Genomic DNA, 20000 nt, shown 5'->3' with positions numbered 1-20000 from the left:
ACTACCTTGGTAGTAACCCGGGCCAATACTTCTCTGCTTCCTCCTTCCTACTGTAGCTTGCTATGCTTCATTAAATGTAGCTGGGGGTGGTGGTCAGTGGATTCTTGGGAACAGCAAGGGCAGGGAAAAACCATTAGAAATCTAGCATAAATAGAAGTGCCCCTCACACTAGCGGAAGACATTTAGGATCCAATGCAGTGTCTTCTTGATTAGGAGAAAGGAGGAACTGGAGTGAATTGGCTGACTCAATGTTTTCCCACCTGAATACCAAGGAAGAAGTAAAAGAAGGAAGGTAGAGAATTGGGGGGGGGGGGAGAGAGAGAGATCAGCTAGGAAGGGCATCTTCAGTACACAGCACAGTACTGTGTTCTGGAAATAATGTGGTACTTAGTACAGGCAGCCACTGGGAAATTGCATGTAAGGAGACCATGATGGTGCTAAAGCAATGCTGCTGTCTTCAGTACCCAGTTTGGACACTGCATGAAAATGCAGGGACTTGGCTTTGTAGGTTATCTCTGCCTTGCCATGTTACTATCCCACTTGGCTAGCACAGCAGCAAACATGGGTAACTCTTTATAGACACACACCAATTATATGTGCTAAATAGCAGCTCTGGCCCATCTCCAAGCCCCCTCTCATCCCATCCCTTCTCTTCCTTTCATTGACTGAGCTGCTGTAAAAGGATATCATTGGAAGGGGACAGCTGAGTAATATAATACTGAGCGCTGCTACTTCTGTGAGTGAGATTGTTCCAGTTTCATCAGAAGCCAATCTACACACTCAGGGCCAAAAGCAGGAAGGAGTGCATGCTGTTGGCAGGAAGGGGAAGACGGGGTCACAGATGATCAGAAAGTGAAAAATAGGAGATTAGCCATATGTTTGGATAGATCTGAGTTGTTTGCATACAATTCACATGGACACACAATGAGAAAGGACACAAGCAATCAACTGTTTCAGATAGAAAGAGGCTGAGAAATATATTAAATCATACACATATAGGATGGCTATTGCCTTATCATACCACCTGTCAAGCAACATTGCCTCCTGTTTGTTTTCTACTTTTCCTCCTTTGTTCCCTATTACGAGATGCTGCTGTTATCTTTTCTATTGAAATCACCTGTTGGCCAGAGCCAGGAACTTGTAGATTTCTGTTTAGTTTGATAATCAAGCTTGCCATGCGTAAACGAGCAAATAACTCGTGAAATTGCCTAACATATAGCTGCAAATCACAAGGCAGCCCAGTCAGATTTTCTTCCTCCTAGCTTTCTGCTAATCTGGTTAAATTCAGGGACTACACAAACAATGCAGTTTCTGTGTTCAGAGGCAATCTGCTTCTGAGCCCCAGATGCTGGGGGGAGAAACAAGACCCAAGGCCATTTAGGCCCTGCTTCTGTGATTCTTCACAGGTGGCAAAAGATTGTCAAGAGAAACTATTGTCTGGATGATGCTTTGGCCCGGTCCAGCCAGGCAATCCTTATGTCATGGACCTGGGAAAAAACAATTATATCACTGAATGCTGAAAACTGTATTTGAGCACCACTCAAATTCTATGCATGATTACCTGGAAATTGAATTCTGTGGCGCTTACTCAGTCTCAAGGGTGTGTGCAGAGAATTGCAGCCCAAACTAATTTTTGAAATTATGCTGAGGACAATTTAGAAACTAAGCATAAAAAAGATCTGTTAAACCTCCCACTCCCTCACCGGCTTAGGCCTGACCACTGAAACTAGTCTAACTTGTTCAGGAGATGCCTTTTGATATCTCCATGAATCATCTAGAAAGTCTGTCTCCTTTTTCAGCAGTTTTCAATTTAAATAATCAAAATTTCAACTGAAAACGAAAAAGGGGTTTCCAAGCAAGTTCTGTATAACCACAGTCACCTAATGCTTATGAGATAATCTAACTTAAACTCATATTACTGCAAAGGCCACATCTACACACACAGTTAGACTATATGATCCACATTTGTTGAAGATTAAATTGGAACTCCTGGGGTTAGTTCTCAATTTAGGCACAAACTTGCTTAGGGAAATCATTGTACCTCAGAGCAGAATGAACATCCCCTCCCCCCCAAAAAAGACTGCCACTGTCACTATTTTCAAAGTAGTAAATCATATCCTTTGTACTTATGTCTTTGCATCCTGCCATTTCCCTGTCTCTGCCAGCAGCAAATGGTGCAAGCTGGAGTGAGGAAACATGCAGAATGACATAAAAATACAAGGATGGATCAACATTACCACAAAAGCCCATGGAATGGGACTCCCCCACTCCCCTTACCAGAATAGCCCACTGATTTCTGGGAACCAAGGGGCCCTTACAAACAGCAATGGGAATGGGAACTTGGCAAGCCGCCCTCCTCTCCTCATCAACAGAAATGCCATTTCTCTAGTGAAAATGCCAATGGAACAGCTCCAACATCAGGGCTATGATTTATTTCCTGTTATAGAGGAGGAGGAAAGAAATCACGTTTTTCATCATGTGTCAACTCCTCCCTCATTCTCATTTTCCAACTTATCTCACATGTATAAAAGACAGTTTACCGCTTCTGTTTCTCAGCTGTGCTTTTCCATTGTGTCCAGGGATGGAAGAGTTGAAACACCATTATGTGCCTGGCAATATGGAAGTGACTTGGTTGGGAAAAGTGGAAGAGCAAGTCTGTCACACTCTCTCACCACCAAGATGCCCATTATAACCAGAAGAAGCCATTCAGGCAGAGACTTGACTGGTACATGGAGAATCTTCTTCACCAACCTTTGCCTGCAATATAACCGATGCTGAAAACAACGGCCATAGTCAAACTATAAGGATCTTAGCAGCAGAAGGGGAAAGTTATTGTTTCTATTACACCTTCAGTTCACAAGGGGAAAAGGGTCTCTGTCCCAAGCAGCAAACAATCTCAAACTTCCCTCAGGGGAAACAGCAGGAGGAGGTGGCAGAGATAAGCAGGAAGAAAATGCATTCATCCCATATTCCTAGTTATCACCTGGCCATGTATCCCCATCTTCTCTAGAAGGGACGGCACCCTTAGTGAGCAACTGTGAGACTGGGACAGAGGATTGATTATCTTCCCTTCCTCTGAGACCCAATCAGCAGTGCATGGAAAGTCAAATGCTCTTCCTGTGTTTCAGAAATGATGAAAGAAAAGTATGCTGTAACTAAGCACATTACTCAAATGCCTTTGCAAGTGTCTCCAAACAGTCAACTATTTTGGATAAGTAAATATATGTGGGATCCACCCACCATTTGTGCATTGGTTAAAACTGTTTGCTGGCTCCAGAAACTATACGTGCTATCTGAAACACATAAAGCAAAGTTCATCCAAAAGGACAAAGAGAGAAAGGAGGTGGGTGGGTAAGAGATAACTGAAAACTTTTATGACAGGAAACATGCAAATCCAGGAGCAAAATCCACCCTGTGCCATTTCAGACTGTCAGCTTTACAGATGACAAGCACCACATGCAAAGGAGAGGCAAAAGGCCGGGCAACCAATAGGAGCTTTATTAAAAACCAGGAAGAGCCTGATTTGAGCTCAGGAATGTTGTCGAGCACCTTCATTGCCTGGCCACCTCCGTTGCCTGAACTGCCTGCTCTTTTATTTGCCTGTCCTTGAAGAACTACTGAAACTTGGGGTGTTTTCACACATCTTGAAAAATACCCTTTCAATGCACTTTAGCAACTTTTTGCATGGGGATGTTGCAACATCCAGTTGTAAAGTGCATTGAAAGAGGTTTGAAAGTGCATTATTCAGCATGTGTGAAAGTGCCCTTAGTCACACTAAGGAATTTGTGATAGTGTTCAAAGCGTAGTGACACTCTTCTATGCTTCTTAACTTCAACAGATTCAAGATGGGTGTAACTTTGCCTAATGTGATACCATAGGTCCCTTTCCTGTCCTCCACTCTATATAGGCAAAAATGCATTTTAAGACGGGTATGAAAATAAAAACACAGAACCAAAGCAGAGGTCTGAACTCCTGAGAATCTTTGACGTGGGTTAATCCAGGCCACAGTGTACCACATGTGGAAATGTGGAGTGGCCATGGTACTCACAAACTGGACGCTTGAAGACAAGCACGGCACAGACTATCAGAGTTGGAGAGAAATCCCCTCTAAAGGTGACTACTCAGTGTTTGGCGGGTGCCTCGTGTGCTAAAAAGTTTTATCACATCCCACCATTATCCTATCTCCAGCAACTTTTGATGCCCCAAAAGCAGGCAAAAAGCAGGCAAAGCGGAAGATGCAGACTCCATCAATATTTTGGGAGTGTGTGGGAAAATCCTATTTCAGGGTTGCTTACTTTTCTCAGCAGCTTTAACAACAAATTTCATGGCAGCAGAAATCCAGCAGGCACAGCTGGGCCTCACCCCTGCCTTCCCATGTTGGAGAAAACCATCCCACACCACTTCTGCCTGCCCCTCTGCCCAGAGGACACCATTAAGATGTTCTTAATAGTTCCAATTCGTTTACAGTAAAGCAAGTTTAAACCGGATCTTCCTCTCAGCAATCCATGCATTCCACCCCGAAAGCTACTTTTTAGAGCCCGTCTGCCACCAGCAGATTTTATTCCCAGCCTCCACAGCATGGGAGGCAGGAGCCTTTAACACAAAAGGTGGATGGAGCAGCAGCAGCAGCAGCTCCTCCAACCGGACTGACCCTCCTTCCCTCCCTCCCTCCCTTCTTGGCACTGCATCAGCAACAGGTAGAGAAAGGCACGGGCAGAGATAAGCGGCGGCCACAGAGAGGGGGAAGCCCGTGCCCTCCCTCTGCCCTCCTTGAGTCCTATAGCGGGGTGGGGGGGAATCGACGACCGCGGCTAAAGAAAGGCAACGGGAAGGGGGTCTCTGAACTTTGAGGAGTCCCGCCAAGGCCTGAGAACGCCCCCCCCCCCCGCGCGCGCGCGCACGAGGCGCCCCCGCTTTCCTCCCGAGAAGGCCATGCCACTCAGCGTCCTGCAGCCACTTGCTTGCAACACAAGGGCTTGCACGGCGCTGGAGCGCGGAAGCCAGCCCAGCCTCTCTGTGCCGGGGCTGTTTCACCTGGATCCGGCAGGTGCTTCCTCCCGCTGGTGGCCAGAAAGCTCCCGAGGCCATCCCGCCGCCAGCCTTCCCCCCTCGCCCCGCAGCGCACCCACCGCTTACCATGGCTGCCGCGGCCCCGCTTCGCCCGGGAGGCTCCGACCCCCCCGCCCCCCCACCGCGACAGGTGAACTCCCCTCAAACGGGGGCCTGACAAGAGAATCCCAGGTGCTTTGCTTTATGAACGTCACTCATGTCTCCAGATATGAGGGCTCTGTCACCTTGGTTCCAAACTGGAGCCCCCCCCCCCCCCCCGCGCGCGCGCGCACGAGGCGCCCCCGCTTTCCTCCCGAGAAGGCCATGCCACTCAGCGTCCTGCAGCCACTTGCTTGCAACACAAGGGCTTGCACGGCGCTGGAGCGCGGAAGCCAGCCCAGCCTCTCTGTGCCGGGGCTGTTTCACCTGGATCCGGCAGGTGCTTCCTCCCGCTGGTGGCCAGAAAGCTCCCGAGGCCATCCCGCCGCCAGCCTTCCCCCCTCGCCCCGCAGCGCACCCACCGCTTACCATGGCTGCCGCGGCCCCGCTTCGCCCGGGAGGCTCCGACCCCCCCGCCCCCCCACCGCGACAGGTGAACTCCCAGCCGCTCGCCCAGCTTTCCCATAATGCCCTCAACTGAAAGTTTTTAACTCCTCCCCTGGCCGCGTCACTCCGGCAACAGCCCCTGGGGCCGAGCGGGAGGGGCGAAGCTGCCCCGGGAGGGGGAGGGGGGAGGACACACCCACCCACGCCCCACGGGAGGCCGCAGACCCGCCCTGCAGAGCCGGAGCGCAGAGATGCCGTCGTGGGATGCCTGCTGTTTCTGGGTGATGCTAATGTGCTGCTTTGATCCAGACGCGCAAGTGGCGCTTGACAGAGAAACAGAAGCAAAAAGTAGTGATGATGCCATTTTTATCCCTCCCTTCCTCCAAGGAATCGAGCCTGGCTTGTGCAATCCAGAACTTTAGCCTCACAACAGCCTTGAGAGGTAGGTTAGGGTGTGACTAGCTCCAGTTAGGAGAACAATGTAAGGGCTTTGGGTCCCTGCTGGGGACAGAGTTTAGGTTATAAATGGAAGAAATAAATAAATCCGCGGATTAAACAAGTCAAACCCATGGTCTGCCAGTCCGGCCTCCCCTGGTATCTGAATTATACACATTGTTGCAACCACATGATTGTGGAGTTTGCACTTTTCATTTAGAGATGTACACCTAAAATTGTGCAGAATAACTTCTAAGCTTCTCTTTTGGTGGGATTGAAGACAAAGAGTCCAGTTTTGATCTGGGATCAGACTGGAGAAAAGGACAGTTGGTGTCAGAGTAGTTCTGAGAGGCGTTCCATAGGAGATTCGCACAAGGCGCACCATGTGACAGGTAAACAGACACCCTCCTTGTTTTGGGGTTCAAAGGTCTTTTCTGTTTAAAGGGGTTTGGAGTATGACTAAGTTTGGACTACAACTAAGAAGCCCAGCGATACCATATTAATGTTAGATTTGCACATATGTTCAAAGCTCAAAATAAAAATGGCAAAATTAGCAGATTGGTTTGCTCAAGTAACAAAAACATTTTCCTGTTATATAAAATAGGTATATGTGACAAATGTATTCCAATACTGGGCTTAGTGCAGTGCATATGATAGTTCTGGATTGCACAAGCCATCTCTGTTTTATTCGTTCAGCTTCTGGGTCGGCATAGCCCCTATGATGTATTCAAAGTATTTTTTTGGAATTTCTGAACAGTCAACAAGCTTGCAAAGGTGGAGGGTTCAGTTTCTTTTTTACTGAAGCCAATGTTCCTAAACGGCCTTCGTCCAGATACTCTAGTTTAACCGGTTTGTGGCTTTTTTATATAATTGTCCTATTCATTCCTTTCATGTTAGTAATAGCATCCACAGTAGCAGTCACATTTATGTTTTTATGACTTGATCACCTCACTCTTAGTTGCCCCAGATATGACTCATATAACATAATTTGGAACATGAACATAAGAGAAGCCATGATGGATCGGCCAATGGCCCATCCAGTCCAATACTCTGTATCACACAGTAACCAAAATGCAGGTGCCTTCAGGGGGTACACCTCCAGAAGCCCTCCCACTGTTGCCCCCCAAGCACGAAGAATACAGAGCATCACTGCCCCAGACAGTGCCCATCTATACATTGTGGCTAATAGCCACTAATGGACATGGACCTCTGCTTCATATGTTTATCCAGTCCCTTCTTGAAGCTGTCTGTGCTTGTAGTCCACATCACGTCTTGTGGCAGTGAATTCCACATCTTAATTACTCTTTGGGTGAAAAAGTACTTCTAAGGTTTTTTGTTGTTGTTCAGTCGCACAGTTGAGTCCGATTCTTTGTGACCCCATGCACCAGATCACGCAGGCTTTCCGGTCTTCCGCTGTCCTCTGAAGTTTGCTCAATTTCATGTTCGTTGCATCTATGACACTGTCTAACCATCTCATCCTTTGCCGTCCCCGTCTTCTTTGACCTTCAATCTTTCCCAGCATCAGGGTCTTCTCCAGTGAGCGCTCCCTTCTCATTGGGTGGCCAAAGTATTTGAGCTTCAGTTTCATTATCTGGCCTTCCAGGGAACAGTCAGGGTTGATTTCTTTGAGGATTGACTGATTTGTTCTTCTTGCAGTCCAAGGGACTCTCAAGAGTCTCCTCCAGCACCATAGTTCAAAAGAATCTATTCTTCGGCGCTCGGCCTTCCTTATAGTCCAACTCTCACAGCCATACATGACTACTGGGAATACCATTGCTTTGACCATGCGGACTTTTGTTGGCAGGGTGATGTCTCTACTTTTTATCATGCTGTTTAGGTTCGCCATCGCTTTCCTCCCAAGGAGCAGGCGTCTTTTAATTTCATGGCTGCAGTCACAGTCTGCGGTGATCTGGGATCCCAGGAACGTGAAGTCTGTCACTACTTCCACGACTTCCCCTTCTATTTGCCAAGGAGTGATGGGGCCGGATGCCATGATCTTAGTTTTTTTGATGTTGAGCTTCAAGCCCACTTTTGCGCTCTCCTCTTTTACTCTGAGCAAGAGGCTCTTTAGATCCTTTTCACTTTCAGCCATTAGAGTGGTATCATCTGCATATCTGAGGTTGTTGATCTTTTCCCCAGCAATCTTAATTCCCGCTTGTGATTCATCCAGGCCAGCATTTCGCATGATGTACTCTGCATATATATTAAATAAGCAAGGTGACAGTATACATCCTTGTCGTACTCCTTTTCCTATGCTGAACCAATCAGTTGTTCCGTATCCGGTTCTAACTGTCGCTTCTTGGCCCTTATACAGGTTTCTCAAGAGACATGTGAGGTGGTCTGGTACTCCCATCTCTTTAAGGACCTGCCATAGTTTGTTGTGATCCACACAGTCAAAGGCTTTAGCATAGTCAATGAAGCAGAAGTAGATATTTTTCTGGTACTCTCTTGCTTTCTCCATAATCCAGCGAATGTTGGCAATATGATCTCTCGTTCCTCTACCTCTTCGAAACCCAGCTTGTACTTCTGGTAGTTCTCTATCCACGTACTGTTGAAGCCTAGCTTGTAGGATCTTGAGCATGACCTTGCTAGCGTGTGATATGAGTGCAATTGTGCGATAGTTTGAACATTCCTTGGCATTGCCCTTCTTTGGGATTGGAATGTATACTGATCTTTTCCAATCCTGTGGCCACTGTTGCGTTTTCCAAATTTGCTGGCAAATGGAGTGCAGAACTTTAACAGCATCATCTTCTAAGACTTTGAATAGCTCAGCTGGAATACCATCACCTCCACTAGCTTTGTTGTTAGTAATGCTTTCTAAGGCCCATTTAACTTCACATTCCAGGATGTCTGGCTCAAGGTCAGTGATTATACCGTCGTGTTTGTCAAGGACATTGAGGTCTTTCTTGTATAGTTCTTCTGTGTATTCTTGCCATCTTTTCCTAATCTCTTCTGCTTCTGTTAGGTCCCTACCGTTTTTGTCCTTTATCATGGCCAGCTTTGCATGGAACGCTCCCTTGATTTCTCCAATTTTCTTGAAGAGATCTCTAGTCCTTCCCATTCTATTGTTTTCTTCTATTACTTTGCACTGTTCATTCAGGAAGGCCTCCTTATCTCTCCTTGCTGTTCTCTGGAAATCTGCGTTCAGTTGGGTAAATCTTTCCTTTTCGCCTTTGCCTTTCGCTTTCCTTCTTTCCTCTGCTATTTGTAAAGCCTCATCAGAAAGCCACTTTGCTTTCTTGCATTTCTTTTTCTTTGGGATGGTGGTGATTGCTGCCTCCTGTACGATGTCACGAACCTCTGTCCATAGTTCTTCAGGCACTCTATCTATCAAATCCAGACCCTTGAATCTATTCTTCACCTCTACTGTATATTCATCAGGGATGCGATCTAGGTCAAACCTGAATGGCCTCGTGGTTTTCCCAATTTTCTTCAGTTTAAGTCTGAATTTTGCAATGAGTAGCTCATGATCTGAACCACAGTCAGCTCCAGGTCTTGTTTTTACTGACTGGATAGAGCTTCTCCATCTTTGACTGCAAATTATATAGTCAATCTGATTTCGGTGTTGCCCATCTGGTGATGTCCATGTGTAGAGTCGCCTCTTAGGTTGTTGGAAAAGGGTGTTCGCTATGACCAGTGTGTTCTCTTGACAAAACTCTGTTAACCTTTGCCCTGCTTCATTTTGCTTTCCAAGGCCAAACTTGTCTGTTATTCCGGTTACCTTTTGACTTCCTACTTTAGCATTCCAGTCCCCTATGATGATGAGGACATCATTTTTTGGTGTTAGTTCTAGGAGGTGTTGTAGGTCTTCATAGAACCGGTCCACTTCAGCCTCTTCTGCATCAGTGGTTGGGGCATAGACTTGGATTACTGTGATGTTGAATGGTTTGCCTGGGAATCGGACCGAAATCATTCTGTCATTTTTGAGATTGTATCCCAGTACTGACTTTTACACTCTCTTGTTGACTATAAAGGCCACACCATTTTTTCTATGAGATTCCTGGCCACAGTAGTAGATATAATGGTCTTCTGAGTTAAATTCGCCCATTCCTGTCCACTTTAGTTCACTGATTCCTAAGATATCAATGTTCAGTCTTGCCATCTCATTTTTGACCACTTCAAGCTTACCTTGATTCATAGCTCTTACATTCCAGGTTCCTATGCAGTATTGTTCTTTGCAGCATCGGACTTTCCTTTCACCATCAGACACATCGACAACTGAGCGTCCTTTCGGCTTTGGCCCAGCCGCTTTACTTTTTCTGGGGTTACTTGTACTTGCCCTCTGCTCTTCCCCAGTAGCGTATTGGACACCTTCCGACCAGAGGGGCTCATCTTCCAGCGTCATATCTTTTAGTCTTTTGATACTGTCCATGGGGTTTTCTTGGCAAAAATACTGGAGTAGGTTGCCATTTCCTTCTCCAGGGGATCACACTTGGTCTGAGTTCTCTGCTGTGGCCTTTCCATCTTGGGTGACCCTCCACGGCATAGCCCACAGACTCATCGAACCACGCAAGCCCCCTCGCCACGACAAGGCAGTGATCTAAGGTTACTGGTCATTAATTTCATTGAGTGCCCATGACTTCTTGTATTGTGAGAAATGAATGAATAATTTTGTAAACCTTTTTCCTGTCATCCCTCAGTTGTCATTTCTCCAAGCTAAAGAGCCCTAACCTCTTTAACCTTTCTTCATAGGTAAGGTGTTCCATCCCCTCAATAATTTTAGTTGTCCTTTTCTGCACTTTTTCCAATGCTAATATATTTTTTGAGGTGCAGTAACTAGAGCTGTACACAATATTCCAAATGCTGCTGTACATGGATTTATACAGAGGCATTATGATACTGCCTGATTTGTTTTCAGACCCTTTCCTAATAATCCCCAGCATAGCATTTGCCTTTTTTATTGCAGTCACACACTGAGTCGACATGTTCAGTGAGTTATCTCACACGACTCCAAGATCTCTCTCCTGGTCAGTTACTGTTCGGACCCCATCAATGTATATTTATAGTTAGGATTTTTCTGCTCCAATGTGCATTACTTTGCACTTGCCCATGTTGAACCTCATTTGCCATGTTGAGGCTCACTTGCGCCGCCTCGACAGATCCCTCTGGAGCGCCTCACAGTCCTCCCTGGTTTTCACCACCCTGAACAACTTAAGTGTCATCTGCAGACTTAGCCACTTTACTGCTTACTCCCAACTCCAAATCACTGATGAACAAGTTGAAAAGTACCAATATCCCTGTGGTATCCCATCGCTTACCACTGTCCACTACGAAAACTGCCCATTTATAGTCACTCTGTTTCCTATTAATTAACAAGTTTTTAATCCACAAGAGGACGTGTCCCCTTATCCCATGACTGCTGGGTTTACTTAGGAGCTGTTGATGAGGAACTTTATCAAAAGCTTTCTGGAAGTCTAGGTAAACAACATCTACTGGGTCACCTTTGTCCACCCCCTTAAAGAACTCTAAAACGTGAGTGAGACAAGACCTTCCCTTACAGAATCCTTGCTTATTTTTCCTCATAGCTTTTATTCATGGTGGTTACATATTGGAAAGGCACCTATCCCTAAACACAAAGTACTGGGACACTTTCAGTGCCATCTTAAGCAGAGTTACACCCTTCAAAGTGTGTTGAGGTAATTGGCCTTGGGAGGGTGGAATATTGCATTGTTTGGTATTCAACAGCCAAATCTGCTTCATTCAACTTGTTCACGTAAATAAGACATAATTACAAATACTCTGTGGAAGCAATGGCAAAACAAACTGAAACCTCCAAAACAGAAACTTGCCTAAGTCACTGCTTATAAAAATTACAAGAGTATAAAGCCATGGGGGGGGAAACGCAAGTGTTTGTATATTTTTTCCTACTTGGGGGAGGGGGATGACATCCCAGCTCTTTTCTTTCTTAGTTTGACCAGCAATCTTTTTGATTTTTAAATTTTTTAATTAACAGTGATTACTCCACATCAAACATTATAATATTACTGGTTTTGTTTTGTTCAGTGCATGTATACACTTTTTGATTAACAGGCCCATCTAGGACAGAGGTGGGCAAAGAATAGCTCCAGACCTATATCTAGCTTGTAGGGCTGCCATCTCTGGGTTGGAAGATTCCTGGAGATTTGAGGGCAGGGACATGATGCCATAGAGTCCACCCTCCAAAGATGCCATTTTCTCCAGGGGAACTGATGTTAGAGAATGAACTTGATATTTTGCTTTATGGACTATATTTATTGCTACACACAATGGACTGTGTACACACACACACATAGGCTCAGAGAACTGTACATTTTAAGTCACCTGTTGTGATGTAACACATAGAAGGTGCCTGCACAAGCCTTACACATGTAAATGAGGTTTCAGCTACACAGTTACCAGCCTGGTGAAGAAGCACACACCTCCATTATTGTGAGCAGTAAGAAACAACAACATGAGCAGAGACAGGCCCCATTGCAGAATCATTTGTGGTCACTTACGACACATCACTGCTTTGTTCCTGCATTGGTATTTCCTGCCAAATGGACATTTGGTTCACAATGAGAATGGCCAGCTTCATCAACACTACAATGGAGCTTCTTGACGCCAAGGTTTTCACACCTGCCCAGATGTCCTTCTTTGAGTAAGGTTTTAGATTACAATATTGGCCACTCCTTGTAGGTAACCTCCCACTCCTATAGGCAACCAATAGGATTGTTTTTGGGACGGACTAACTGGTAGGTGGGCCAAGAGGTTGGCACGGTTACCGCCCATCTCTTGAACTCACTAGAAAAGGAGAGAACCAGTCACCTGGCCCCTCTTAAGTCCCACTTGCTATCCCCAAACCCTTGCCTCTACTTTGATCTCTTGATCTGCCGTCAAGAGACCCACACGTTCTGGCTGGTTCTGGTCGTGTGTGAATTCCCTTAGTTTTCTATTTCTTCCCATCCATTCTTCATTGGAACAACAAAAGCTGCGAGACAGATACGTATTGCCCATCATCACCCCCACCTGCTAATGCAACTGTGCTTATTTTAATACTGTAATTCTAAGGAACTTGATTGAATGTGTGAGTGCATCAGTATTGTTTGTATGATATTTATTCTTTAAGTAAAAGACATTTATTTTAACAACAACAGCCTCGTTATCCTTCTCTGGTAACCCTTGGTTGGAACAGGACCTTGGTATAGTTGGCAAGGACCCATTTATAAATTGCCAATTGCTGTAAATAAAGCAATTTGGCTAACATTGACCTCCATAGTCTGCAGATGAGTTGTAATTCTGGAACCAGCCCAGGCCTCACCTGGAGGCTGGCAACCCTGCCAACGTATGGGAGTTTTTCTTCTAACCCTCAAACTGTACTTGAAAAATTGTTAAACAGCTTAAGAACAGCAGAGGGCAAAGGAAGCCATCCCTGGAACTGGGCTGACTTGTGTGGCCTTACTGAGCTGGGTGCTGCCAGCTAACTGTTCCCATTTCTAGTGCTGCCATGCTGCCACCACTGGAGCCAGTATCCAAACTGGGACCCTCAAAGTGAGTGGAGTCCCAAATGTGGCCCATGGAACAAAACATTTAGCTGCCAATGGCCCGGCAAAGGCCTTCTTGGTGACCACTCCTAATATGCAGAGGTGACCATTCCCCACTGGAGCTGCGGTGGCTCAAGTGGTAGGGCTGCCAAATGCAGCCGGGGGGCGGGGAATCCCCCGTTTCGGAGCCCCGATTCCTGGCGCGCCGGAATCGGGGCCCGGGGAAAACCCCACCCCCACGTGCGCGTCACCCGGAAGTGACGTCGCACGCTGGGGGTGGAGCCACGCCGTTTGAGGGGAAAACAAAGAGTTTTCCCCTCAAATGGCAGCCATTTGAGGGGAAAACTCTTTGTTTTCGCTCAAAACGGCGGGGCCCCGCCCAGCGTGTGACGTCCCTGGCGGCGCGCGCGCGCACTCCCCAAGCAGCTCCCGGACCAGACGGGCGGTCCCCCGCCAGTAAGAAATTAAGATTTGGCAACCCTATCAAGTGATTAAGACGCTGAACTGCAGGCTGTGGAAGGTCGGTAGTTCAGCAGTTCAAGACCCGAGTGTGCCGCATGACGGAGTAAGCTCCCGTCTCTAGTTCCAGCTCCTGCCAACCTAGCAGTTTGAAAGCAAGAAATTGCAAGTAGATAAATAGGGACCACTTCGGTGGGAAGGTAACAGTGCTCAGTGCGCCTTGGTGTTTAGTCATGACGGCCACATGGCCATGGAAATATCTTCGGACAGCGCTGGCTCTTCAGCTTTGAAATGGAGATGAGCACCACAACCCTAGAGTTAGATTCGACTGGCTTTTGAGCAAGGGAACCTTTACCCTTTTTTTACCATTCCCCACTAAAAGCCTTCTGATGGCTTTTAAATACATATTCACAGAGAACCAGCATATATTCTTTCTAAAGAAATGATAAACATTTGCATTTAAAGATATATCATTAGTCTTGGCTTTTACTACTTTTTTATTTTTGTTTTTTTCATTAGAGTATAACTTTAAAAATATGTCACCTGTAAACATTTGAGAACAGGTTCACGAAATGCTAATTCACATGCAATCATTTTTTTTAAGATAATGATTTTTCATGTTACTGTTCATTTCTTCTGTTGTTTCTCCTAGCCTTCGAAATATTTGGATATTGACTAAAATTGAACATTCCACACCCTTTCTGCGTAGTAGCTAACACCCTTGCCTTTGTTTTCTGCCTTCATCATGCCTACAGATTGCTCTCCCATCTTCATTTCTTATTGTCATAGTCAAAAGCTGAAATTGGGCTTGTGGCTTATGCTTAAATCAGAACTTCCTGGCTCTACCACACCTGAGCTTTGCTTCTATGGACCACACCTATCTTGGATCCACCTAATCTACATCTATGGATGTTTTCCTTCTCTTCAGACAATACCAGCCACTGGAAATGCCTGAGCCTTTGCAGCTGCAGCAAGAGCTACATAGAGAATCATCTCCACATGGAAGCAGACCAGATGAGCTACCTTGATAGTCTATGGAAGACTTTTCCAAGGTCAGGAAAAGCCCTTTGTCTCTCTTGTAAGGTGTTCAGTGAACAAATAGTGTTCGGTTCATTTTTGCTTGCCTAGAACCAAATTGATTTATTCTAACTTCAGAGCGAACCTGCTTCATCAGCATGCTGTACCTATCATTTCCATTATCTGGAATATCCTTCTTGTTCTTTAAAATCAGGATTGTTCATCCATCTAATATCCTTTCTTCCAAACAGATCAAATCCATTCACTTGTACCAAGTGCCTTCAGGGGACCTGCAAGAATTCCAGGGGGAACTGGTGGTTGCCTCATTTCCATAGCAGCATCATGCTGATGCTGTGTTGTCCTGTGTCACTGCTCATTAGTTAGGCACCACTTCCTCATCTTTATTTTCTTCTCTGGGATTAATCTTTTCATCACATTGCCACCTTTTAAGGCAAGAATACAATTCATGTAATACTGGTATTAGGACCAACTCAGTGACATAGAACGTTGTGCAGGCTTTCAAGTTCTCCAGAATTCTTCATCAGGACAGATGTTATAACATTTAAAAAGTGAAAAGCAGATGTTAAACAGATTCTGAAAGGAAACTTGAGCCCCACTGGATAAGGGGCAGGATACAGACTTTTGAAGGAAATTGTTGCTATGGAGTTTGGTTTTTTGCCTCTTGCTCTTACAGTCCCTAGCTTGTAGTGACCTGGAATCTGATTCTTCTTTAAGAACATAAGATCTCTGCTGGATCAGAGCAGTGGTCCATCTAGTCCAGCATCCCGTGTCACACAATGGCCAGCCAATTCCTCTGGAGGGCCAACAACAGGGCATAGAGGCCAAGGCACTGTCCTGAAGTTGCCTCCTGGTTATGGGATTCAGAGGCTTAGTGCCTCTGAATGTGGAGGCTCCTCGGTCACCATGGCTAGTAGCCATTGATAGACTTGTCCTCCATGAATCTATCTAATCCCCTTTTAAAGCTGTTTATTCCTGTCAGTGAATTCCACATTTTAATCACGCTCTGTGTAAAGTATTTCCTTTTGTCTGTCCTGAATTTATTGGATGCCCGTGAGTTCTGGTATTTTGGGAGAAGGAGAAAATCTTGCCTGTCAGCAAACCCACCAGAAGCTGGCATGAAGTGGTCTTCTTAACACCAGAACTAATAATCTTATCCATACCCTTCCATGCTGCAGTTTATCTGAGGTGCCTATGGGCCATACACCCTACTGCTAACCCTGCAGGTAGCCCTCAGCTGTTACATACTGCTCAGCTCTGCCCTGGTAGAATTGTTGGAATGATTATTAAACACAATCCATAATGATGTCATGACAAATTGTACTTGGTGGTACCACAGAAATGAATGTTCTTATAAACCATGTTTGGAAAAGCAGCTACAAGTAGAAAAAGGCATACAAGTAATCAGTTTTGTTCTGAGACTATCCCTGATGACAGGCATTCAAAAGGAAAAATGGCACTACTTAAATTTTGGCCAGTTATATATAGTTAGAGGAAAAGAAACACTGTAAGGAAAAAGGTGGGAATTCAACACTTCCCCCCAACCAAATATATTCCAGATGTTTCCCTCCACTTTCACAGCTTCTGACTGAGGAAGCATCTCTCCCTTATATATAATTGAGTAAGACACAGCCCTACAGGCTTCTGGGGACAGCAGGCGACGAGCAGCGGCAGCTGCGCTGAGCCAACCCCCGCCACCCTTTTTTTTGCCTCTCCCCACACCTTCGCCAGCTTTCGGGGGCGGCAGACCACAGCCGGCAGCGGTAAGCCAACCCCCAACAGCCCGTTTTCGCCGCTCCTCCCCACCTTCATCCAGCTTTCGGGGCCAGCAGGCAAGGGGCGGCGGCGCTGAGCCAACCCCCGTTAATTTTCGCTGCTCCCCCCCACCTTCGCCAGCTTTCCGGGGGCAGCAGGCGAGGGGGGGGTGGTGCTGAGCCAACCCCCGCTGCCCCTTTTCCCCCCCTTCCTCACTCTTTCTTTTTCCCTATCTCCCTTCATTCTTTCCCCCACCCACCCACCCTACCTTTCTAGGGCCCATTGTCTTCATTCACAATGGGCTTTGCTCCCTAGTTTAAAATAATCACATACCTTCTTGAAAACAATGAAGTCCCATGCATTCCCCTCTTATAGATATTCAAGTATAAACCTATATAAAGAACAGTGAATGCAGCCTTTTACCAGTAGTCTTATATAAGCAAACTATGAGAACAAGGTGAGGAACTACAGTATTAGGGACCAAGTAGACACACAGCATCTTGGAGATGTCTCACTCCAAGTCAGACCACTGGGCATTGGGCAATATATTCCTGTATCAATGACTAACACCCTGCAGTTCAAGCTCTCTGTACCCAAGCATATATTTTGAATGGTTTGACCAAATGGTATGCCATTTGAATCCTATACTGTGGCTCCTCCAGAATAGGAAATTTAACTAGAGAGCCAGGAAAGAAAGTATGATGGAAGACAAGCTGTTTGAATCTAAGACACTGATTGCGAACTCGTGGGTGACGATACTCAGGTGTGTTTCCTTAATGTCACTTTTTTGCTGCTATAAGGACCTACTTCTAGTGTGTATGTCTATTACCTGTCTTTGTGCTCATACCAAGAGGACTGGCAAGATGACAAGTCTCTCACTAGTGGAGTGGATTCCTCCACAGCTCTGCATCGTCGCTTGTTCCTCACTACCATATATCCCCTGGCTCTGGCTCTTCTGGTCATGACACCAATGAGGTCATAATTCTGAGGTCACATGGCTTATGCCATGTAATTATCACATGCTTGCAAGCTCAGTGGATCTGAGCACCACCTGGACATTAAAGGCAAGATAGAGGGCTGGAAGGCTGAAGACCAGTTATTAGATATTGCTACTTCTAAAGTGAGAGCTGCTACCTCTGATTTGAACCCCATTCCCCTGAAACCTGATGTACATGCAGCGGCTGTGGATATTCAGGAAGATATTTACTAACTGAATGATTTTTTAGATAAAAGTCCATATTACACAGGGAGCAGTTATTTCCCAGAAGACATATGTCATAAGGAAGCAGAGAAACAAAATGACTTATCAGGAAATAGTTTTTTAATTGTACAATACACAAAAGGGTTTTTTTAAAGACATGGACACCAACAACAGAATCTCAGAAACAAAAAGGATACAGATATTTCATACATAATTTCACAGCTACTGTCAGCCAAAAATACATTAGTACTTGTTGCTCCCCACTGAAGAAAAGCTTTATGGAAAAATGGGGTAAATGCATCCAACCAAGTCGAAGTAGCTGCACATTACTGGGACAGTTTATGTTACAATGCTCAGTAAGATCCCCCCCCCCATTTTTTATACAAATAAACATAGTCTTGAGCAGAGTCTTTTGAGTCACTTGGAAAACTTCAAGGTTTACAGATGTATGAACTGGTGTTCTGCCAAAAGAATTTCTCTGTATGTACTAGTCGACGCTAACACTACTAATGTTAATTTTATTTGCTACAAAAAATATATATATTTCTCAGCCATGAAGCAAATTCAGCATCCTCCGGCAAATGACTGAGGAAAGATTATAAATGGAATTGCCAAGGAGGTAGAAGCTATTATTTTGCAGTTTATAGTGCTAATCATTAGGAAGCCAGGCCATCAGATAAAAGTGTATATGTGATGAGAGAAGGCTAAATAAGCAGCTGGGGGGGGGGGGGGTTGTGTGCTACTGGTGAGTTAGGCCAACTTGTGAAGACTGACCATGAAGAAATAGACAAGATAATTTCCATTAAAAAAAAAAAGTACAAACATCTTCAAGTCATGGTAGTGTTTTCATAAAACGGATTAACATTTGCCGCTATGGTACAGTTTCTCTCTGGGCACTGAGGTGAAGCAACTCCTTCTTTGAACTATTCCAGTGAAAACTGAAGTTTCACTTCTGCTATAGCAGTCCCAATAAGGCATTGAGTAGGACAAGTTTACCAGTTCAATGGGATTACCATCCTACGCCTTTTAACTATATCAAAGTCAGAGAAGAGGTATATTCTCCATATGGATTGTGCTATTCTTCAATGATCTATGCAGGCATTGTTGTTGAAATATAATATCCCTCCTTGGTCATTCCTGAAGACACACACTTCTCCCACAACACAGTTGCCTATTATCTCAGCAACAATTGTGCCTTTTCTGAAATCTCCATCAATTTTCAGGAAACCAGCATTTCAGAAGAATACATAGCATGCAACATTAACTTGTGACAAACTCCGATATCAATATCACCCTTCAGATAAATTCCAGGTACACATATCTCAAAAACAAGACCAAAACAAGGATTAACACTTGTTTCTTGAGGGGTTTACACATAGGTACACAATCAACAGTCATCATGACAATTTTCCAAGAGGAATTAATGGGTTCTGAAAGACATTTTTGATTGTTTACTAGGGACCCCTGGTGATAAACAGCAAACACTACAACACAAGAGATATTATTCCTTCTCATCTGAAGGAGCTCGATTGGTACAGACATGTCAGTTTGCTTTTACTGTTATGAGGAAGAGCGTTATATTTTAGTGCTTTGCCAGGTACAAAAATCCACTCAAAATAAGTTTCGAGATAATTTTCACATTCCAAAAATCTAGACAGACACCTAATTTTGCAGAGGATTATCAACAACTACATTTGTAGAAAATACTCCCATAAACTCTACCAACACTCATCCCTATTGCAATTCTCTGGCATTGGGGGGGATTTCTTCCTTCTTTCAAAGTTGTATTCAACCTTCCTGCAAGGCCGCCATCATAGTGACCATTCAGAAGACAAACGGCATCTACAGCAATGTTTCACTAGGGCTGAGAATAAGTTACTACTATCTGCACAGGTTTTTGTCACTACACTCATTTTAACCCCTAGCCACTGTACAATATATTTTGGCAGAGAAAAAGCACACCGAACACTACAAATAAGTCAAGTCACAAATAGTCCATTTAGGCCAGGTTTCCTGCT

The 20000-nt window shown here is 45.1% G+C and overlaps 1 protein-coding gene across 1 annotated transcript in view; it reads right to left on the bottom strand.

Annotated features, from left to right (window-relative positions):
- Positions 1 to 5204, bottom strand: part of AP1S3 (adaptor related protein complex 1 sigma 3 subunit) — a 37900-nt gene extending 32696 nt beyond the window's left edge. Inside the window, exon 1 of the mRNA XM_015417636.1 lies at positions 5137 to 5204. Within this exon, the coding sequence (XP_015273122.1) occupies positions 5137 to 5139 (3 nt within the window). The 5' untranslated portion in view covers positions 5140 to 5204. The remainder of the gene's footprint in view (positions 1 to 5136) is intronic.
- Positions 5205 to 20000: the final 14796 nt, after the last annotated feature.

The sequence above is a fragment of the Gekko japonicus genome, unplaced genomic scaffold (assembly GCF_001447785.1).
Source record: "Gekko japonicus isolate JY-2015 unplaced genomic scaffold, Gekko_japonicus_V1.1 scaffold38, whole genome shotgun sequence".
NCBI lineage: Eukaryota > Metazoa > Chordata > Lepidosauria > Squamata > Gekkonidae > Gekko > Gekko japonicus.
The sequence above is the reverse complement of the archived record's forward strand: the minus strand, read 5'-3'. Positions and strand labels throughout refer to the sequence as shown.